Source organism: Sorex araneus, chromosome 6 (genome assembly GCF_027595985.1).
Source record: "Sorex araneus isolate mSorAra2 chromosome 6, mSorAra2.pri, whole genome shotgun sequence".
Lineage (NCBI taxonomy): Eukaryota > Metazoa > Chordata > Mammalia > Eulipotyphla > Soricidae > Sorex > Sorex araneus.
The window spans coordinates 112,173,547-112,196,873 of NC_073307.1; the positions used below are offsets into that span (position 1 = coordinate 112,173,547).

General features: G+C 46.3%; 1 protein-coding gene across 4 annotated transcripts in view; it reads right to left on the minus strand.

Moving 5' to 3' along the window:
• IRAG1 (inositol 1,4,5-triphosphate receptor associated 1) overlaps nucleotides 1–23,327 on the minus strand; it is a 141,282-nt gene that overhangs the window by 58,323 nt on the left and 59,632 nt on the right. For all 4 annotated transcript variants that reach the window (XM_055142788.1, XM_055142789.1, XM_055142790.1 and 1 more), the window contains 8 exons: nucleotides 14,658–14,758; nucleotides 12,913–12,983; nucleotides 10,604–10,777; nucleotides 9,251–9,328; nucleotides 8,523–8,569; nucleotides 8,284–8,328; nucleotides 6,003–6,617; nucleotides 3,784–3,862 (listed from right to left, as the gene is read on the minus strand). In XM_055142788.1, coding sequence (XP_054998763.1) covers nucleotides 3,784–3,862; nucleotides 6,003–6,617; nucleotides 8,284–8,328; nucleotides 8,523–8,569; nucleotides 9,251–9,328; nucleotides 10,604–10,777; nucleotides 12,913–12,983; nucleotides 14,658–14,758 — 1,210 coding nt within the window. The remainder of the gene's footprint in view (nucleotides 1–3,783; nucleotides 3,863–6,002; nucleotides 6,618–8,283; nucleotides 8,329–8,522; nucleotides 8,570–9,250; nucleotides 9,329–10,603; nucleotides 10,778–12,912; nucleotides 12,984–14,657; nucleotides 14,759–23,327) is intronic.

Below are 23,327 nucleotides of genomic sequence, written 5' to 3' on the forward strand. Positions count from 1 at the left end.
TTGTCTCCATGGCTTGGAGGCTGGTCTCTCATTCTGGGCAACTCAGAGAAGGGAACACCAAGTAAAATGTGGTTGGAGGTCATGTGGGGGAAAGATGATGCAGGCCCAATATAGACTAGAGACTGAACACAATGGCCACTCAACACCTTTATTGCAAACCACAACACCTAATCAGAAAGAGAGAACAAAAGGGAATACCCTGCCATAGTGGCAGTGTGGGGTGGGGGGAGACAGGACTGGGGAGGGGGGGAGGGGTGTTGGGTTTACTTTTGGTAGAGAATGGGCACTGGTGAAGGGATGGGTTATCAAACTTTGTAAGGGAGAAACATGAGCACAAAAATGTATAAATCTGTAACTTTACCCTCACGTTGACTCACTAATTAAAAATAAACTATTAAATTTAAAAAAAAAGAATCTCCTTGTTAATATTTTCTTGGTTGGTGCCAGTGCTATTTTCCAGAACTAGGACATCTGAAGGGATTGGTGATACTCTGGACATGCTTAAGGATACTGAGTCCTTAAGCAGATGGCTCTGGGCTGAGACTTGGTCCTTAGAGAGGCAGAATTTTCCTACAATTCTCTGTGAAGTCCAGGTTCTCTGAGGTATCTCAAGACCCAGTGGAAAGGTGGAGATGCAGATTCAAATCTTCCCACACCTTTAACCAAGCAGTCACAACCTACCTCTCCCCCAAATACTGACCTACTATGAATGAGTTTGCTTAAAATGCAGTACAGCTGAAAAATTTTTTCAAAATGGCTTCAGAGAGTAAAAATAAAAAAAAATTGAGATGAGGAGAACTTTAGGCTTCTGATACTCAACTGTAAATCAAGAACAAGAATCTTGAATTACACCCACTTCCCACAGCCAACACCACATAAACAATGGCCCAGTGTTATGACTACTCAAGAAGAGATGCAAGTCAAGCCACCAAAATTCACAGGTACACCTGTCTTCAGACTAAAACCACTGGGAAGCCTTCTGGAAGTTTGGCCAAGTCCCTGTCCTGCCAAAACCCTGAAAGCCACATCCACACCCCATAGCCTCCACCTTGCAATGGCCCAACTTCACTGCTTCATGACTAATCTCAGAAGAGATGAAAGGTAAACCAAGACATTGAAACTTATTGGTCCAGTTCTACAGATTCTGGAGTTCCTATAGTATAAGACTGCTTATGTGGCTACAAAACATGTACAAATTCCACAATATTGATAGCACAGTAGGATCACACCAAATTTGATGGGAAAGCATCTTAGAAGCCAACTACGCTCAATAAGAAAAAATCAGTATCACAACAGGCTCAACTAGCAACCAACAGCTTAATAAACCCTTAGACAATGATTTTAATGACCTATTGTGAGATATAATAATTTTCACAAATTTCTTACTGAAGTATTTTTCAATAATTCCATTAGTCATTTTGTTGTCACAAGCAATATAAAATAAATTATTTTGTACCAGCTGAGGGGGCAAGCTTAGGGTAGAAAACTGAAGATAATGGTGGAGGGATTGATGTTGGGACACTGAATGCCTGAAACAGCAATATTATGAACAACTTTGTTGTTTGTGTTTAAATAAACATTGGTGTTTAAATAAAGTTTTTTTAAGCAAGTGTTGCCTTGGGACTGGAGAAATAGTGCAGCAGGTGAAGCACTTGCCTTGCACATGGCAGACCGGAGTTCTGCCAGTGCATCCCATATGGTCTCACAAGTTGTCCAGGAGTGATCCCTGAGCACAGAACCAGGAGTAAGCCCTAAGCATCACTGGGTGTGGACCAAAAACAAAATAAAAAATTCTTTCCTCTCACATGTTGAAGATTAGAGTAAATTGGAGGTACAGAATGATTTCTATTGTGGATATGCTGAAGAGAACTTATTTAGTCTTATTAGACTAAAAAGAGGAGACTAACACAATATCATTGATAACATTTTGCTAAGTTAGTTAAGTCAGACACAAAAATATTGTGTGATTCCTCCCACTCCACACACACTTTTTTTTTTCAGCACAGGAGACTGATTGGTTGTCAAACATGCAAGGCATGTGTTTCACCTCTGAGCCACACCCCCAGCCTGATGCCTCTGCTATGAGGGAAATAGAAGAGCCAAGGTATGGGGTCAGAGCAATAGTACAGCACGTAGGATGTTTGCCTAGGATGTGGCTGAGCCGGGCCCAATCCCTGGCACCTTATATGGTTCCCTGAACCCCACCAAGAGTAATCCCTGAGCACAGAGCCAGGAGTAAGCCCTGAGCACCACTGGGTGTGGCCCAAAAACTTTTAAAAAATCCAAGTTTATAGAAATCAAAAATGTAGAACTGGTTGCTGGGAGAGATAATGGGTGGGGTTTTGTTTATATACTCAAAGAGTTTCAGTTTGGAATGAGGAGCAATTTCTAGAGATGATTGTCATACTATGCTGTGAATTTGCTCACTGCCACTGAACTCTACTCTTAAAAACGGTTAACACATGCAGTCCAGTGAGAAGGTTCAAAGGGCCAGAGTACATACTTTTGCATGCAGGAGTCCTGAACCACTTTGTCTGCAGAGCACCACCCAGAGTGACCCCTGAGCACAGTTGGGTACTGCCCTCCCCCAAACAAGCAAAAATGGTCAACACAGTGGTCAGACTGATAGCACAGTGGAGAGGACGTTTGCCTTGCACGCAGCCAACCTGGGTTCAATCCCCAGCATCCCATATGGTCCTCTGAGCACCGCCAGAAGTAACTCCCGGGTGCAGAGCTGGGAGTGACCCCTGAGTATCACTGGGTGGACCCAAAATGCCACAAAAAAAAGTCAACACAGTAAATATTACATTATTATATATATCATATATTACAATCCCAAAAGAAAAAAGTAAGAAACAGTGAAATTAAAAGAATGTAAGTATAGGAATACGACCTAATTAATCTCCCCAACACCCTGTGAGGAGGTACTATCATGAACTCCATTTTACTAAGGAAGCTGGGGTTGGTCAGGCACAGAGTCGCCAAGTCGCTGGATTCTGGTTTTATTACTACTAGTAGTAGTACAACTACTATTTTGTGTGTTTGGTGCCGGGGATAGAATTCAGGACCTCACACATGCAAGACAGACTCCCCACTGCTAAGTGACATCCCCGGCTCCTCAGTCAGGCCTTACAGCTCCAGTTCACGTTGGGAGCTTCACACACCGACAAGTGTGAGGCCCACAGAAGGCTGTAGGGGGTCTTCAGAATGGAACATGGCTGCCTTCCTCAGACTCAGAGGGTGAGACACCCATGTGGCACCTTGGGAGAGAAGAGCCAAGGGAGGGAGGTGGGGAAAGTGTGGCGCAAGAGTCTTGATTGCAGAGGACAAGCATGGCCAGGGGTGTGGGTGGAAACAGGCAGGCACTGGGAGGAAAGAGCCAGGGGCTGCACTTTGTGGCAACAGCAGATTGGAACTGTGGAGCTTGAAAAGAGGAACTGTTCTATTTGGGTGGCTTCCTGGGTGTAAGAGGGAAACGGAAGTGTCAGAAGTTCAAGGCTGGGTCACCCATCTAGACCCACTAAGTCTGGGAGGCCTCAGGAAAGGGGGCAGGTTCAGAAAAGGGGACTGACTGGAAGTGCACCATGGAGAGGTTCTCCAGGTGGCAGGAAAGAAATGACTCTTCCATCCACTTGCAGGCCCTTAACCTTAATGTGTTTGGTCCTACCTGGTCAACCAGGGGCCCTACCCGGTCAACCAGGGCCAGAGTTGACACATTCACTTCTTTGATCTGGCCCAGACGAATCCCACACCTGAGGGGCTCCTCAGCCCCACCCCACCTACCTTTCTCCTGCTCAGCTGCTTCGCTAAGTTCCGGAAGCTTGAGTCCCACTAAGTTCTGATTTCTCATCAGGATGTGCTCCTTGATTGGAAAAGAAAAAGACATTTCAGATGGGGAGAGCCAGCAGGCCAGGTCTCTTGGTTCTCTGGTTCCATGACCCACCAGACCTAGGTCGAGACACGGGGGGCTCAAAACTAGAAATAACCCATTGACAGCTGAGGGGCACCAAGAAGATGCCAAGAAAGGGGCTTAAAACCTGAGCCACATTCCTAGGGTTAAGAACTGTCCCTGACAGGTGAAAAGTAGTACTGAGTGGTTTCACTCACATGGAATAGATAGGATAAAAGCAAACAAACTATTGAGACCCCAAAATAACTACTAGACTTATAAAAATTATGATGAATGCTACAAGGAAAAGGCAGAGAGTTGAAGGCATGGGACATGGAGTTGGGGGGTTGCCCCTGGAACGTGAGTGGTGGGAGTGGTGAATCCTATACACATAGGTATTAAGCTACACCCTCTACATTCTATGTTGTAAAATAATGATAAGTAAATGTTAAAAGACAGAAGCTTCTACTCCATGTTGTAGTGGCATCCTCAAAATCACCTTCCCCTAAGGGATTTCCTTAAGGGTCAACTCAACCTTGATCTCTGGGAATAGAGGGTCCCCACGGTGGGTGGGATTACTGCTAGAGATGGTCTCATGGCCATGCTGGGAGCTGGCTGGAGCATCCTGCCAGGCTATTCTGATTGATAAGGAAGTCCTGAGAACTGCCACGCTCAGCCCAGCCACCACCCTCCTAGCCCTGCAGTCCCCAGGCTGGCATGTAGCCAGCCCCTGTACCTCTCCTAGGGCCTCAGGATGAGAGCATAAGAGCACCTAGAAGTGTCTATTCTGCTCCTCATTGCCCGTGTCTTGGGCAGTGGCAGAAGCGAAAGGAAAGTGCCAGCAGAGGGTGCTCCGATTCAAATGCATGTCAAGACCAGTCTCAACACCTGGTTCCTTAGCCAGTCTGCAGCTCAGAGCCCATCTGTTCCAGCACTCTGCTGGAGTGAGGCAGCTCGGCTCTAGAGGAAGCCTAGGGGCTCTGTGTGACTGTCCTCATGCAGAGAGAAACCCGCAGGGGTGTGGGACCCATGAAGCCAAATTCTTGGCTGCCAGTCCTGTCTTCCCCAGAGACTGGCATTAAATCCCGAAGGGGCAACCCTGCCAGGTCTGGGCAAGTCTTCTGGGAGAGTGGGACCTTCCTTACTGGTATAGCTGCCTGTGCACAATATAACGTCACCAGTCAGGCCCTGGACTCTGTGGATCCTCTCATGCAGCCTCCAGGAAGTGCCCAAAATAACAGAGTGAGTGGTCTTGGAGAAGGTCTCTGAGGGCACAGAACCCACCTTGCTTGTGCCTGATGGCTATCAAGTGTCTTTCTTCTCTCCCTGTTCCAAGCCACAGCTGTGGGGGTGCCAGGCTTCACCCTGAGGATTCTTAATTCCCATGGCCTGTGCTCTGTGTGCCCCTGGAAAGGAGGGGGCTGAGGAGATTCTTTCTTTGTCCTGTGAACCCCTTCTCTCCTTCTCCACACGGCACGCTCCTCGATCTTTGGATATCCCTCTAATATCCTCTGAAGAGGGCAGAAGAGGGAGGCAGCTCTCTGGATACCCCTGTGCTGGGCTTGATAGCCAGTGAAAGTTGGCGACAGAGTGAAACCTCAAAAGAATTCCACCACAGCGGGGTGCAGTCCCTACTGGCACCTTTTACTCTAGGATAGATCTGAAATCCCTGTTAATAGCCACCAGCAAGGAAAGTTGGGAAGCATCAGGAAGCGAAAAGTGATTCCATCTTTCCTGCCCTGTCCTGGGCTTGGCATCCACTCTATCAAGGATTTCCTGTTTATGAGCCACTAGCTGAGACAAAAGCGGAAAAACAGCCCAGGAGGGCCCAAACAGCCCTGTGTAGCCATGGCTTGGCCTTGAAATGTGCCTTTGAGTGAAAGCTATTCCACAGACTGACCTCTCTAAAGGAGCGCAAAACACTGACACTGGAGTTTATGATGACGTGGCCCTGGGAGCCTGGTCTCTGGGTGGGAAGGTTGGAGCCTAATCCAGCCCAGAGCCGTCCTACTCCTGGCCCCAGCTCAGCCCAGACATGGGTGATGGTGGAGGCTCGGGGCGAGTGGGGGAGGGCTTGAACACACACCTTGCACAGCCAACACCAGACACCCACCTCACGGAGCTTGGTCAGCTTCTGCATCCTCACAGGCTGCACTTGGATCTGTAAGTCTTTGAGTCCAGGTGTCTTGGCCAGTTTGCTGCCGGCTTTGCCTGCAAAACGTTTCTCTTCCTCTCCCATGGGGAGCTTGGCAAGCACTTTCTGTACACGAGGGCCAGACTCTTCGGGGCCACTGTCCCAGGACACTCCCCGCTGCAAGGGGGGCCTGGATCCAGGAGGCCGCAGCTCAGATTTAGAGTTCGCTTTAGATCCTGTTGGCTCTCCGGCTGTGCCTTTTCCCTGGGGGGCCGGGAGAGCTGCCCCTCCAGAGCTCTGGGCAGGGCTCCTGGGCAGAGGGTTGCCCTCCCTGGCTGTCTTCGGGAGCAACTTTCCAGGCTCACCCTCCACAGGCCCAGGGCTGGGGCTGTTCAGGGCCATTTTCCCACTGCCTGTGCCTGGAATAGGGCTTCTGGCAGTGGCCTCCGGGTGCTGGAGGGGATCAAAGTTTTCCTTTTGGTCTATTGCAATGTCTTTGGACTTCTCAACGGTGGGAGACCGAGGAGTCAACCTGCCTTGAGACACTTTCCTCTGGTCATTCTGCTTCCGGTCAGCTAGCCCTTTGGGAACAGGCTGAAAGAGACAAGGTTGAACTGGAAGTTCAGAGGCAGGCTTGGAAGGAGATAGGGGGAGCAGTGGAACTGAGGGGCCTCTGACCCCTCCTACTCCGCCCAATGGGTGGTGTGTGTGCACCTGTGCATGTGTGTGTTGAAGGGAAGCTAAGTGAATATGCAAGCCTTCTCCATAGTAAGATAGACCCACAGACAAGCCTAAGATGTCTAAAACAGATGAGACAATATAACCTGCCACTCAAAACTTGCTAAGAACTTTCCAAGTCCCTGTAGCCATGGAGGACAGTAGAATAGAAAGCAGCTTGGGATCAGTCACAAATTTTGACCTCAGCTCAGCTGTACCAGATTCTATTTCTGGATCTAGTGATTCAGATTTCCCATTGGTTTAAGCCCTCTGAAATTATATATAAATCAGAGTGTGTATGTGCATGTGCACAGGTGTGTTTTTGTGTGTGTGTGTGAGTGTGAGTTTTTCTGGAAAGAGAACCCACAGCTTTCTACTATTTTTGAGATAATTCCATGACCTAATAGTTAAGAAGCAAGAACTGGGAAATAGTATAGGAGGTAGGACACTTGCCTTGCTCACAACCAACCCCCTAGGCCCCATGTGGTCCTCTGAGCATCACCTGGAGTTATCCATAAAGACAGAGCCAGGAGTAAGCCCTGAGCACTGCCAGCTGTGGCTCCCAAACAAACAAAAAATTTTAAGAATCAAGGAATAAGGGATCAGTTTAGGGACAGAGCACCTGACTTAAAGGTATAAGGCTATGAGTTTTATTCCCCAGCACCATCCCACATGCTAAGTGAAATGCTGGCAGCACTGTTATGTGATTTCTGGTGCAGCAATAAAGTATGTGATCCTTGTACTGCAACCAAAGTGCATAAACCCCACAGCCAAGAGTGTGGGTCATCTGGTAAACCCAACTACAGCAATAACAGCAAGGGGAATGAGAGAGGGGAACTATTCTGTGTCCTTATAAAGTTACTCTTCTATGTAAATTTCTAAGATGCTTTTGAAAATCAATAGGTGAGATGATTCATGTGATAAGTAGAGCTTAGACTCTATGAAGTTCCCTTCAACTGAATAAAGAATCAATGAGTAAGAGATCTGGGGACAGTTTTGTGAGAAGCAGGTGAGCTTGTTTTGGGATAGTTGTGTGAGTTGCTTGTATATGCTGACACTATTCTCAGGACTCTATCCCAATCTAATTCTAGAGGATATTGTGCTCTATGCCACCATAAGCATATAATTCTGAGCATATAGGTGGCCCTTTATTGCTGTCAGTAAAGACAAGGTTTTTGGGCTCTGCTATAAATAATCCCAATCAGGGTTAAAGCCGTGTTTAAACCCCAACCAACTCTGACAAGAAGGATGATCTTACCTGACTGATCCTGATCCTGGCCTTCTGCTAGTCTCTAGCCAGCTTACCCATCATTGGTGTAGGGCCAGAGGAAGAACCACCCCCCAATCCTGCCCCTCACCCCCTCCACCTCAATTGCAGATGTGCAGTCACAAGAGGGCAGAAGAACTCTTCATTTCTCCAGGCTCACTCATACACACAACAACACACACGCCAACACACAACTGCCCAGGGCTTAGCCTTGGCTTCTGGGAGATTATGTTGCAGATACTTTAATCTCCTCAGTAGAGAAGAACTCAAACTCACAGGCTCGCCCAGGTAAGGTGAAGAAACTTCGGCCTCATTTCCCTTCTGTGAGAGAAAGAAAACCAGGTCAGTCAGCAAGGATCATCTCTCCTCTTCAGTATCTGCAAAAAGGCCCTCTCCACAGCGATCTCTCCCCCACCCAGCACCTCCACTCCCATCAGAAAACCAGGCTCTCTTGGATACTACAGAATAAGAGAAGAAACCTTTTGGCATAGATCCCCCAAACAAGGTTGTGTTACCTGTGGCTGGGCTCCAGGGAGTGGGGATTGTGAGCATGCGTCCAGACCTGGAATGGTCCAGACACTTATGAGTAAGGTCCTGCCCCCAAACCCCTTGTCTAGTCTTTGACCAAAATTCGCCCACCTCCCCGGAACATCCACTCTTAACTCCCTTGGGCTTGGGGGCCAGACATGCCATCCTCTTTCATATCCCAGAGTCTGCAGGGGGAGCTCTCATTTCATCCTCACAGAATGCACGGGAGAAAGCTGAGGCAGAGGGAAATCCAAAGCACACAGCCAGGACAGGGCAGTAGAATACTGGAATGGAGGCTGAGTGACCCCAGCCTGACCTTGCCCTCCAGCTCTGCTGCTCTCCCAAGCATCCTGCCCTGTTTCTCTAAGTGTGGCCCTGGACCCAGACAAATGAAGAAGAAACTCCCTCCAGCAAAGAGTGGTTGCAGCAGAGACCTTTCCAAAGGAGTTCTGTAGTGACATCTCTCCAGGGCTTCTCTCAGTTAAGAGAACCCCAACCATACAGCCCCTAACTTTGCCTGCTTCCTCAGATCAACCCAATTCCCCCAGGAGCTCCTAATTCTAAATGACAGCCTGAGGGAAGGAGGTCAAACAACGTCCAGACTGGAAAGCCTGAAGGTCCCGGGGGCGGGGGCAGGGAAGACTGGGTGGGGTCCTCTTTGGGCCACCCAAGGGGAGAAGCCAGGGCAGGAAGTTTTCATGGGTTTGAGCCTCACCAGGCGGTGCAGGAATGGTGAGTGAGTTGCTCCGAGAGGACACAGGAGAACCTCCGGGGCTGAGGTTTGGGGAGACAGCTGTGAAGACAGACACAAACTGACCACCTTACCAAAGACCCCTTTTCAGGCCATCCTTACCCTGGCGATGCAGTCAGGGGCTAAGTGTAGGTGGTTATATGAAACTCCTGTCACACTTCCGGTCTGGTGCCAGCTCGAATGAGGACACTGAAATCTCAGGGGAGTGAGAACTAGAGAATATTTTTCAGCCTGCCTGTTTTGACCCCAAAGCACCTTTTAGAAAAAACATCTGCATTATTCCTTGGCAAGTAACTTGCCAACATAGTCTTGATTTTAAATTCTCTCTCTGTCACACACACACACACACACACACACACACACACACACACACACACACACATACACACGAACATGTACCACCTCCTAAGTACTTAGGAGGTGGTATTAGACTTATCTAATACCAACCCCAACTTTTTGCTTAGGAAAAAGAAAGAGTAAATCATAAGCATATGGTCAGAGATTTTCAGGGCCTTAAAAAAACAACTGCTTTTTAAGAAAAAAACAATCTTTAAGGGGCTAGAAAGAGATTTTAGCCAGTAAAGTGCTTGCTTTCAATGTGGTCAACCCCAGTCTTATCCCTAGCATTGTATATGGTTCCTTGAGCATTGCCAGGAAGGATTACACAGCTAAGAGCAGCCCTGAAGCACTACTGAGTGTGGCCCATGCCCCCGCCTCAAAAAAATTTTATTTTCAGACCCAGAAGATTCCAAAGACCACCTTTCCTTCCTCTCAGCACCTCGGGCCCTTTTCACACTATAGTGGGAGGTGAGGTAGGAACGTTCAGTGCCTGCTTCTCTGGACTTCACAGAAGAGGCCAGGCCTCTGGGGAAGGCACAGATGCCACACATTCTTTCCATGCACGTGACCTTGGAATCTATATGCAAGATCCTCACAGAAGACTTCTTTCCATAGCAGACTCCAGGAGGGGAAGATCTAGTTCATGGCTGTGATATGAGCTGACATTCCTTGGTCACCTTCTCCCCCATGGAGAGTTTTCTGGCCTGGCGTTGGGTCTGTATTTTAGAGTTTCTGAACAGGAAGCCTTGCCCCTCGCAGGATTTCCATCCACAAGGCCCAGCCTTTCTGGGATCCAGAGACTTAGGGGCTGGCCACTTAAAAGAACCCCCTCACAAGCAGGACTGCCACTTCCACTGACGCGTCTCCCTCCCCACCTCCACTGCACCCAAGAGGGGCTCAAGACACCCCCTTCACACACACACACACACACACACACACACACACACACACACACACACGCAGTCCTACCCATCCTACCTGAGGGGGAGTCTCCAGGGCTGCTCCGGGACTTCCTCCCGCGCCTTGTCAGGAAGCGCTCACTCACTGACTTGGCTTCTTCTAGCAGCGCCAGGTTTTTCTTCTTGTCTTCCTCTGAGATGCTGATATCCGGCAGCTGGTCATTCACCAGGTCAATTACGTGCCCTGCAGGGTCTGCATAGGAAGGTGAGCCCAGGTGAGAGGGCCTGCCACCCTGTTCCTCGGCCCTGGGATGCTGCCCAGAACTAATGTGGCCAAACATGAGCCCCACACATGGAGACAGATGTGGCTTCTTCAAGTGGGTCTGGCTTGTCAGGCTGGAGGCCTGTATGTGGCAGGTCATCTGTCACGAAGGGTGGCAAAACTGCCTTGAATTCACAGGACTGTCCTGAACTCTGTTTAGAGAGAGCCATCCAGAATACCACCAGTATGGCCTTCAGCCACTTGCCTCTCTTTCAGGCTAGGAAGCTTCCAGGGTATGGAAAAGGGAGGATTCCAGAGATCATGAGCAAGAGCTGTGATTCCATGCCTCCCCCTGACTTCTTTCTCCCCTTAATTCACATAGTTTGCCCCCAACATCTCTAAAATTATTTCTTCTCCAGAAGCTGTTCTCTGGGTGAATGAGTGAATGATGCCACCTCCCACCCAGCGCCTCAGAAACATGAAACTTCACTGTCTTCCCTCTAACTCATTTGCTCCACATTTGACCAATGGACAAAATTCTAGCATTTCCTTCATCGATGTCTCTAAACCTGTGCCTCATTACCCTTCTTGCTCATGAGCACTTCTCTGCACACCTGCATGGGCCACCTTATAGAACCTCACTTGAGCTTCTCCCTTTGTATCCCTACCAGAATGGCCTTCTCTGACTGTGCCATGCTCCTGCCTCAGCTCAGCAGAATTCCTCAAGGTCCTTAAATGTGTGTCAGTCAATGCCAAAGCCATTTCTGCTGGCCCCACCTGTTCCTCCTGAGTCCTCTTCCCCCAGTAACTCAGTGGTGAATGGCTCCTATGTACCTCCCCAGCCTCCATTCCTTCTTCTAATAGTAGATTTCCACTTCACTTGAGGGGGAATCCCTCTAAGTCCAAGTTACATTAATTCAGAAGAAGTTACCCTACCCCTGGGTTGCCCCCAGTGCCAGGCATGGGACCAGGCACCAACATGGACATACAATGAGTTTAATCCCCCTGGCCATCGGGATTGACTCATGGTGGTCATGGGAGGCCGATGAGAGGCAATACTGGAATCTCTCTCGGCTAATAGGACACAAGCCTGGAGTTTCCAGGAGTCTTAGTTACTATGGGTAAAGAGCCCCAAGAAGAAAATGAGCCCAGAAGAAAGGATACTTGAATGATGGGGTCATCACTAATGTCCCAACTTGAGCTCCTTGTTCAGCACCACCTGAAACCACAAGCTCTAGCTTTTGTTTATTTTTATCTTTTTGGTGTAAGTTAGTTTGAGTTGGATTTGTGTCATTTGACAGAGCCCTGCTTATACTCATGGCATAGTATTCAGCTACTCTGTTAGGGCTTTTGCTTCCGCACCTGCTTGCAATGTCTTGCCTCCCCCTTGTCTATATGTCCTGTTCCCTCAGGCATAGCTCTGATAGCCTCTCCTGGAAAAACTCTCCAACCATCCCCTTTTCCTGGGAGAAGTGATCCTCCTCTTCCCTCAGTTTCCCAGATGTTTCTGTGAAGGCTGTCTCATGTCCTGATTAGATATGCTCACTTCTCACTTTCCTCATAGACCATGAGCAACATGAAGTCAGAGGCCAGTCCTGTGTCACACCTGTTCTGTTCAGAGCTTACCCTGAGAGACTATCTGGGGAGTTTCTGGAGTGATGGGGACAGTAGGCCATGTATGTGGCCCTGAATGTGGGTCCTTTCTAAAGGGAACAAATGGACTCAGACTCTGACTCCGGGACTCCAGAACTGAGTCTCACCCAGAAATTCTCTCTCTCTCTCCCTCCCTCTCTCTCTCTCTCTCTCTCTCTCTCTCTCTCTCTCTCTCTGTCTCTCTCTCTCTCCTCTCTCCCTCTCTCTCCCTCTCTCTCTCTCTCTCTCTCTAACTTCTTCTTCTTGTTCATAGTATAGTACATTCTTATCTTCTTATCAAAGGAAAAAGAGATTAGATATCGTGCTTCTGGACTCAGATACACAGGGGCTGACTGACTTGTTCTATTGGGCTTGTGGGTAGGCTGAGAGGCAGGAGAGGAGACAAGCCCAAGGCCAAACCAGACCCCAGAATTTCTCCTCAAATACTTTTTCAGCTGAACCCTAGAGATAAGACAGATTGGCCTGGTCCTTACCCACAGAAGTCAGTGAAGCAGTGGAAACCTTCAAGTGTCGGTGAGAAGGCCTCCTGTGGGGACTGGGAGCTCTGAAAGAACAGATCCTCTTGTTAAGGAGTTTCAACCCACAAAGAAACACAGGAGGCGAATAATAATGGCCAAAGACAATGTAACCAAATAACTGACCTACAGAACTATAAGTGGTAAGTGTAGAGCTTGCTTGCCATGGCAGATGATAGAGGTAGGGTTGGGGGGCTGAAGGGGTCAGCTGAGGTGAGGAAACACTCTGGTAGAGGGTGTGGTTTGGAATGTGGCATCCATGCAACCTATCATTAACAAAATTGTAAATCACTGCGCCTAAACTTAAAAATAAATATATAAGAAATTTAAAGGGGGCTGGATCGATAGCACAGCGGATAGGGCTTTTGCCTTTCATGCGACCCATTTGGGTTCGATTCCCAGCATTCCATATGGTCCCCCAAGCACCGCCAGGAGTAATTCCTGAGTGCAGAGTCACAAGTAACCCCTGAGCATCGCCAGGTGTGAACCAAAAAGCAAAAAAAAAAGAAAGAAAGAAAGAAAAAGAAAAAGAAAAAAATTGAAAGATGTTTCTTCCACAACTTGGATCTAAGCAAATAGATGCCTGTATGCTATCTCAAAGTCATCTAAGAGTATTGTCTTTACAAGCCTGTCTAAACTTGAAAACTTGTTAGAAATGCAATTCTTTGGTTCCACCCCAGACCAATTAAATAAAAAATTCTGTGGGTATATCCCAGTTATCTGTGATTGAATAAGTCCCCTAGGTTTACTGGCAAACAATAATGACATGTAAGTGAACTACTACTTATTGGAAATCAAGCCAATAAATAGTAGTCTAATTTGTAGAAAATTTTAAAATGCAAATAATTATTTTCTGTACAGATGCAGATGATTCCTATCATGAGAGAAAAGATAAAGACATGGTTTCCTGTGTAGAATGTTCATCTAGTTTTCTATCTAACTTAGCAACTTTGTTGCAGGATTATTTTCTTCTCCATCAATTATACCTGCGTATCTATTTATTGTTTGCTCCTATGAACCAGCTTTTTTACTCTAATGTGTCCTCCTAAATAAGTTGAAAAATTCTTAGGCATATGCTTATATTTGTATGAGAATATTTTTTAACTTATTGGAAGTTGTAGACAATTCGGAAATTAAAAATAACGAGAAGGTAGTCAATTTTATTCCAATTAAACCAATGCAAGATCGATAACTATCATTGAAGATATCAGGGACAGCCCCATACATGTGACTCAATGTCCCTCAAGAGATCCTCTACTCAGGAACCACTGTGGCCAGGGGAAGGATTCAACAGTCAAAAACTCATATTTCAGTCTATTTGTCAGTATCTTGTAGTTAGTAAAGAAGCTCTCCTGCTATAATGTATGCATTTCCCAAAGACTAAAAGTGCCAAGAACTAAATCCAGAAGAGGAAAAAGAATTTGGGGTATGTGGAGGGGATTCTAAATTCTTCCTCCAATTGTGGAAAATGACATGATTGCATTTCTTCTACCTTGGATCAATACAAATACTCCATATATGGCTCTATTTTATTTACTGGGGGTGGGGAGCATTGGGGCCACACCTGGAAGTGCTAGGAGGTTGTTTCTGGCTCTGTTCTCAGGAGTGACCCAAGAAAAATGAAAAGATATACTTAAAATACAGTTTTCTACTTTCCTTCTAGAAAATGCTTACAGGGCAAGGATTAGGTATGTGGAATGTACCTGTTGGCCAGGTTTTTGTCAGTTTCTCCTTCCGGTGAACTGGCATCCCCAGTGAGGATGATGGTGGGTGGGTTGCAAGATATTCCTACAGAAGGAGAGCCCTGGTGGTTGAGAACAAAAACATAGAATGAGTTAGGCTTGGGGTGGTGGAAACTTCCTGAAGCTGGAGCTGGAACAACTATTTTAGCATCATACCTGAAGCCATTGTGAAGGGAACACAAGCAATTTGTTCCCTTTTTTTTTCAGGCAGTTTCTCTTTTATTCTCCTAGCCTAGCCCAGTCTGCTTTTCATGCACAAAGATTAGCTCTCATTAACAATCAAGGTGGGATCTCATTAACAACCTAGGAAAAGAAGACGGACCGAAGACCGTAGTGTCCACAGGTTGTGATGAGGGAGGGAGGCTGTGAAGAGTGGAGCTTGGGAGAAAAGGTAGAAGCACCCACACATTCCTCATGCTCAAGGACAGTCCCAGGCTGCAGTGACTGTGACGTTTTAGCAAAGGTGATTTGTCCCAAGGACAATAGAATGCAAGTTAATTTTTGTCACTTTGTTGAGTGATTCATCTAAATACATACACATTTATGACATTAGAACAAATATTCTTAGAAATCCAATCCTGAGAGTTTTAAGTAATTGTATCACACAACTATGGAAACAAATCAAACTACAAACAAACTACCAACAGTCAAAAACTAAAAGAGTTATTACATCTAAAGTGGAAAGTTATAGTGAACCTGCTAATATTCATACACAGCTGATGGTTGCATGAATTTAGGAAAACCTGTCTGGGGGTCCTGAAAGAGTACTAGGGTTAAAGCACTTGTCTTGTATCCTGCCAACTCTGGTTTGAACTCTTGGCACCACACATGGTACCCTGACCGCCATTGGGGTCACTCCTGAGAACAGAGCCAGAAACAACCTCCTAGCACTTCCAGGTGTGGCCCCAATGCTCCCCACCCCCAGTAAATAAAATAGAGCCATATATGGAGTACTCAGACCATATCGGGCTGAGCAAATGAAGTAAAAGCAATTTTGTATATACAATAAGATCTAGAAAAATGCTTTAAACTGAGTTTCACACCTTCTGTTGCTTGCCTCTACAGTATTTCCACCTCAGAATTGTGCATATTGTCTGGGAGATTCTTCAGAAATTCTCTCATGTGTACCTGCATCATTTTCTTCCTCTTCTGTCCTGTTCCTTGCCTGGGGTATGCTGGTGCCATCCTCTGGGAATGCCCATGTTCATGCCAAAGGCCTGTCTCCCACAATCACACATCATGCCACCTACCTTGTTGGTGTGGCTTCCTGTAGCTTCAGTGTAGTAGACATTATTCTATCACCACTTTCTTTGAGGGCTATGTCCTCTGGACCCTGGATGCTAAATTTTCTTACTGCTACAAGACCCCTGCTGAATCCATGACCTGGGGCTCTTCCCTTAGAGTCAAGGATGTGAGTATACTTGAGGCCTCAGTATGCAGGTGTTGGTTCCTTGTAAGACAGGAAGGAGATTCCCTTTTCTTTTTCACATTATTCCTAGTTATTAATTGGGTGCCATACAATGCTCTCTGAACTTGAACATGGTTTCCAGTGAAGTCAGCTCTTCCCATTGTCATTGCATCTCTTCCCTCCCTTGGTCTCAAATGTGAGAGCAGGTGAGCTAGAGAAGAGTGTCCAGCCAGGGAATACCAGATCCCTGAGAAGATGTTCCTTGGGCTCTGTGTTCTTATCTATCTTCAGCTAGGAGGAACTGCAACTGTTGGAGGAAGCACCAGAATTTCTGAGCACACAGAAGGGAAGTGTGGGCAGGGACTTTGGCTAGGTAGGCAAGTAGGAAGCAGTTTTGCCTATTAGAAGAGTAAGACAGAACCTGTACTTGAATTTCCTCTCTTCATCTATGATTGTGTATCCTTGAGCAAGTGATTTGACTTCTATGTCAATGCTCATAAAATCTAATTCACAAAATTCCTGTGAGAATTAAAATTAGGGTTGACAAAGCACTTAGCATGTGGCTGATATTTTCAATAAATGAAAATATCCTTTAAGGGCTGTGGAGAGTTCTATGGGTAGGGTGCTTGTCTTGCACATGACTGACTCACATTCAATCCTTAGCACCACATCCTCAGCACTCTGGGCTGACCAGGAGTGATCCCTGAGCATAGAGCCAGGAGTATGCTTTTGGCATGGCTGGCACACTCTCTCTCAAAAACCAGAGAGAGAGTGAGTGAGCGAGGGGGAAAGAGAGACAGACAGACACACAGAGACAGAGACAGAGAGAAGGAGGAGAAGAAGGAGGGGGAGGAAACACACTTTAGTTATCAACCTTGTGCCAAAACCAGCTTGAAACGCAGAGGTCAGAGAGACAGCTAAACAAGCTGAGTGCATCTTCCAACCCGAAGATGCGAACTAAAAGTAGACTATAGACGGAACATGAAGGCCACTCAATACCTCTATTGCAAACTGCAACACCCAAAAGGAGAGAGAACAAAAGGGAATGCCCTGACACAGAGGCAGGGTGGTGTGGTGGGAGATGGATGGGTTGGGGGTGGTAAGAGGGATACTGGGATCATTGGTGGACGTGAATGGGCACTGGATGACTGTATGAGTGAAATGCAAACACAAAAGTTCATAAGTTTGTAACTGTACATCACAGTGATTCTCTAATAAAAAAATTAAAAACAAAAAACAAAACAAAACAAAAAAAAAAACAAGCTGAGTGCAGACTTTGCATGAAGGAGGCCTGGGTTTGATCTCTGTAACCAGTCTTTGGAGCACTCCTAACAGTGACCCCTAGAGGACAAAGCTAAAAGTAATTCCTGAGCACATCTGGGTGTGGCCAAAAATTAGAAAGTGTGAAAGAGCTCTTTAATGGCATATAGTTGAATAGGAAAGTAGACGTAATCAATACTTAAAATGAACATAAGGTGACAGGGGATGTAGCATATTCTGTGAAAGTTTCACTGTCACTGTCATCCCGTTGCTCATTGATTTGTTCGAGCAGGCACCAGTAACGTCTCTCCTCATTGTGATACTTATTGTTACTGTTTTGGGCATATCCAATACACCATGGGTAGCTTGCCAGGCTCTGCCGTGCGGGCGTGATAATCTCGGTAGCTTGTCAGTCTCTCTGAGAGGAGCAGAGGAATCGAACACGAGTCGGCGTTGTGAAAGGTGAATGCCCTACCACTGTGCTATCGCTCCAGCCCCTGTGAAAGTTTAGAGGAAAAGACTTAAATTCATCAGGAAAACTGGAAAAGTCTCTCTCAAGAGGACATTTGAGGGCTGGAGAGATAGTACAGCAGGTAGGGCATTTGCCTTGCACACAGCTGATCCAGGTTCGATCCCAGCATCCTATATGGCCCCTGGAGCACTGCCAGGAGTAATTCCTAAGTGAGAGCCAGGAATAACGCCTGACATTACCAGGTGTGGTCCAAAAAGCAAAAGACAAACATACAAAAAGAAGAGGACATTTGAATTAAGTCTTGGGGGGAGGAGGTTGAATAAAAGTTTTCAAGACAGAGGTATTAGAGGAGAGGTTTGGGGTAAGGAATGAAGCATTAGCCAAAGGCATGGCTGGGAAATAGGGGTCCATCACTGCAGCTGGGAGCATGGATCCTGGGGTTACGTGAGATAGAAGAGGTTGGGGATGGGACCAAGACAAGAGATAGCATAAGAGGTTGAGCCAGCTAAGAGAGTGTGTCAGGTGGCAGGGTACAGGTGGGTCAGATGGGGAGGGGCAGGTACCAACTAGTGAGAGCCAAGGGAAAGGGGAGAGTGGTGGGGGCGGGGGGTGGTGAAGATAGCTCAAGTGGAGGAGCACAGGCCTATTGTATGAGAGACTCAGCCCTGCACGCCCTGCCAGCACCACTTAGTGCGGCCTGGTGCCCCCCACTCTAATGTGGTATCGCCATGGGCTCCCCACACTAAAACCCAGCTGCTGTGGCCCCTATAAAAAAGAGTTTTTAAAAGAATGCGAGTGAGGATTGCCTAGTGCGTATATGGCTAAGGTGTTTTTCCGAGGTTTTTTTCATGTCACTTGAAGGATTTCTTTCTAATGTGGTCTCTTAAATCTCAAGCAGGGAATTAGCACCTTCAGAAATCTGCTCTCTGTGCTCAGAAAAAACAATTGGTGAGTTCTTCTGCTCATAACAGGGTTTATAAATTCTTATATTAACTACCAGCAGAATTCCCATAAGGGTCTGGATTTCTTATCTTTCCTAAAAGACCAAGTGGTGGAGAAATCTTGGTGTCCTTCCCAGCAGAGTTGCCCTTGGCTGGAATCTCTGATGGGGCTTTGCTCCAATCACTTGCCCTGCGTCACCCTGAAGGCATCTGAGTTCCTGCCTGTTGCTCATGATTCTGTCCTGGTTTCCTGGAGCACAGGAGATTGGTGCTGAAAACCTCTTCACCCATGTCCTCTTTTAATAAATTTCTTTGTTATAGTGTGGGTGATATACTCAAAGTGTATATATTTAATCTATACAACTTGATACATTTATAATGTACATCAGTGAAACCTTCACCTCCACTATTATTGTTTATTAGTATACTTTCATCATTTTCAAAATGGTTTGTATTTTACCTTTATTGTTTCTTATCATTTTTACTACCAGATTTTATTATTTTCTTATCATCCTCATTGGGCTGGAGCAATAGCACAGCAGCAGGGCATCTGCCTTGCACTCGGCCGACCCGGGTTCAATTCCTCTGCCCCTCTCAGAAAACCCGGCAAGCTACCGAGAGTATCTCGCCTGCACGGCAGAGCCTGCAAGTTATCCGTGGTGTATTCGATATGCCAAAAACAGTAACAAGTCTCAAAATGGAGACATTACTGGTGGCCGCTCGAGCAAATCGATGAGCAAGGGAATGACAGTGACAGTAACAGTGATCATCCTCATTATTATTACCATTGTTGTGACTGTGGCAAGAGCAGTTATAAGATCTACTACTTAGCAAGTCTTTAAGAAAATGACAGATTTTCCGTAGCTGTAGGCAGTATGCTACACAATAGGATTTATTCCTCTTGTCAAACTCCTACATCGTGTTAACATGGTACACAACCAAACCACATGTTGGTCTACATGTGTGTGAGGAGTCTTCCATGGGCTAAGTGTAACAAGGGAAGTCTTCAGCTCTAAAAGTTACCTTTTCTTTGTCTGGCATGTTTAGAGAATCAGGGTGCGGGAATTGTTTGTTTCTCTGTTTTGCGGCTGCACCTAGTGGTGCTCAGGGCTTACACCTGACTCTGCACTCAGGGACCACTTCTGGCAGATTCAGGGGTTTGCATGGGGTGCCAGGGATGGAATCTGGGTCAGCTTCTCATGCAAGGTCAGCCCCCTGCCCATTATATTATTGCTCCAGTCCATGTTTAAAGGATTTTTTTCTCCCATGAATCCTCTGGTAAACAAAAGGAGAAATGCAAAAAAAAAAAGAAGAAGAAGACGAAGGAGAAATGCACTTTGATTACAATTGTATCACACTTGTCATAAACTCCGTCCATCCGTTGGGGTATGTACAGCTTTTACAAAGGCTTAGCTGGCATCAGTGCAGATGGAGAAGGGCCAAACATTAATTTCTAATTCTTGTGTTTTGGAAAAACACGGTGCATCATGGTGATGGGGAAAGAGACACCCTTTTCCTAGAGTTGATATGTCCAGTCTGCCAAGTAAAATATTGTTCATTCACTTTATTGACACACTCTTTATTTCCCAAGGAAATTTGAGGCAACCAGCAGTAAATCAAAAGATATAAAAACATGAGACTATAAATGTGGGAAAACAACTTGGTAAACAAATATCTCTAGTAGATGAAGAGCACTGCAAGCTGCTTCCAACCATCCACAATTTGATTCTGAAGTTAGTTAACTCTTTGCCCTGAAATCTAATGAAGCTGTGATCCATGTGCTCTGAGAAGGATTGCTCTGAAGAATTCATTCAGGGATTCAGACAGGGATGTGGCTCAGCAGGAGAGCACATGCCTAGCATGTGTGAGGTCCTGGGTTTGATCCCCAGAGCAATTAAAAAGAAAAAAGAATCAAGTCTTCAGTGTTAAATAGACCCATTCTGTGTTTTCAATGTTGCCTGAAACATATTCATTGCTGTAATGCAATGTTATTTCATAAAAACAGTTAACCATGTAAAAATAAATCAAATTGTTTAGCAGACTTCCAAAGTGTGAAAAGATTTTCACACTTTCACTTTTACCTCTCAGGGAATAAAAGAGGAACAAACTTTAAAGGCATGTACTAACCTTTCTCACCACCCTAACTGCTTCTCTCTGTCTTCAGTTCACTCCTCTAGCTGCTTCCAATTATTTACTATGCATGGGGAACATGATAATAGAGTAGATAGGGCACTTGCCTTGCATGTGACCAATCTGCATTCTATCACCAGCATCCCATATGGTCCCTGGAGCACCACCAGGACTATAATACCTGGGTGCAGAACCATGAGTAACCCCAGAGTATCTCCAGATGTGGCCCCAAAGCAAACAAATAACCCCCCTCATACATAAAACCCAATAATTTACTATGTAGATTGCTTTAGACCTTCTTTTTATGACTTAATCACCAAAGTTCTTCAAGTTTTCTATTTCTTGGAGTCTGAGAGGGTCAGTGTACGATCATTTACACACCAGTTATGCTTATTCTGTTCACCCATTCAGCAAATGTTTATTTGCCCATCAAGGGACCAGGTCTGAGAAAACAAAAATGAACCAGCAGGCCCCTGGTTCACTAGCACAGAAAACAAGATCCAGGGTGGAAGAACCTCTCCAGCTACAGCTGCTCAGGACCTACCTGGTGCCCTCAGAGTTAACACGGTGAGGGAATTGTACTAGAAGGCATTTCTCTGTTAGCGAAGTTTCTCTATGCCTCCTGGCTAAAGCCATGTGAGGTGATTGCCGTGAATGGGTAGCAGATACCACCATTCAGAGGAGGATCTGGGCAGAGAGGCCCATAGAGAACACAAAAACAAGCCCTAGGCACAAAGTGCCAAGCATGAATCCATGGCATACAACTTAAAACTGCTTAAAAACCTGGAAGCAAAACACTGTAGCACTGTCATCCTGTTGTTCATCTATTTGCTCCAGTGGGCACCAGTAATGTCTCCATTGTGAGACTTGTTGTTACTGTTTTTAGCTTGCCAGGCTCTCGGAGAGGGAATCGAACCTGGGTCGGCTATGTCAAGGCAAATGCTTTACCCACTGTGCTATCGCTCCAGCCCGGAAACAAAACAAAGTCAAAAAATATATATGTATCTTCTCATCCCAGGGTAGAAACAATGGGAACTTCATATACTCTCCTTTTAAATATACAATCATTGTGCACTGTAATAAAAACCAAGGTGTCACTTCCCTATTCAGCTCAAAGAATAATTGACTAAGTACAGGGCAATTTCACTCAGTTTTCTGCAAAACTACTTTAGAGTGAGCAACTGATAACTTGTACAAGCAGTTTCACTAACAGGAAGAGGAGAGACGGTTTGTCAGGAGTGTGGAATGATTCCCTAGGTGCTCTGGGTCCATTATGCCAGGATAAACACCCATCTGCCACAGGTGCTGCCAAACAAAAGTTAAGGACTCAGGAAAGCTGGAGGCGGGTGGGGGTAGCACCACCAAGTACAATCAAGTACAATCTGCTGTGCAAGTTAGTGGCATCGGAACTCTGAGGGCCTTAGACTAGGAAGCCCCACTTCACAGCACAGCTTCTCACCGGCTGTGGGACTTCAGGCACTTACTTCACTACTCCAAGCCTAGCTCCTTGTTTATAAAATAACCCTCTCACAAGGTCAAGAAAAGGATTCATCGGGTTGATAGAAATAAGAGTGTCAGAAAAAATACCCCCCCAAAAAAAATCAAATTTGGGGCTGGAGCGATAGCACAGCAGGTAGGGTGTTTGCCTTGCACGCAGCCGACCAGGGTTCGATTCCCAGCATCCCATGTAGTCCCCTGAGCACCACCAGGATTAATTCCTGAGTGCAGAGCCTGAGCATCGCAGAGTGTGACCCAGAAAGAAAAAAAATCAAATATTTTGAACCCGACAGCACCAGACAGAAGTTTCTGGAGGGGCAACCATAAAAACTCAATGCTTAATGTTATTTTTTGTTATGGTCACACGTAAGACTAAATTGGTCACCTTAGAATGTGGGTTTTAAGGAAATTGTTGTGCTTAGTTTGAGGTCTGATCTAGCATGTGGAGTTGAACTAAGGGGACCTGATCCCTCTGCTCCCCGAGTCCCAGACCAACCTCCCTGGGGCCTGTAGCCATACAGGCCCGTGATCAGCGTTGCCCAGAGAAGCTGGCTTCTGGGGCCCCTTTCCCTGATGACTCTTTCTTTCCTACCACTCACTCCTCAGACCAAGTATCTTGGTGTTCACAGACAGAAGGAGAAGGAAGCCCCTCTCACCCACACCTACTGTGTGCTGGGCCCTGTTGCAGACAGTTTCCACTTGTTTTCTCAGGAATTTGTGAACAAACCTCAGGAAGCCCATCTGCAGGTTGAGGATAACCATCCTAACCTCATAGAACAACGAAGAGGACTTGAGAAAAGGCAAGAAAAGGCCTGAATGTGGAGGAGGTGATGGGAACAAGCCCTCTCTCTCCTCTTTCTTCTTTCAGTCCCCTCTTAACCCAATTCTTTAAAACCTGGGCTTGTCCAGTGTTGTGAAACTGG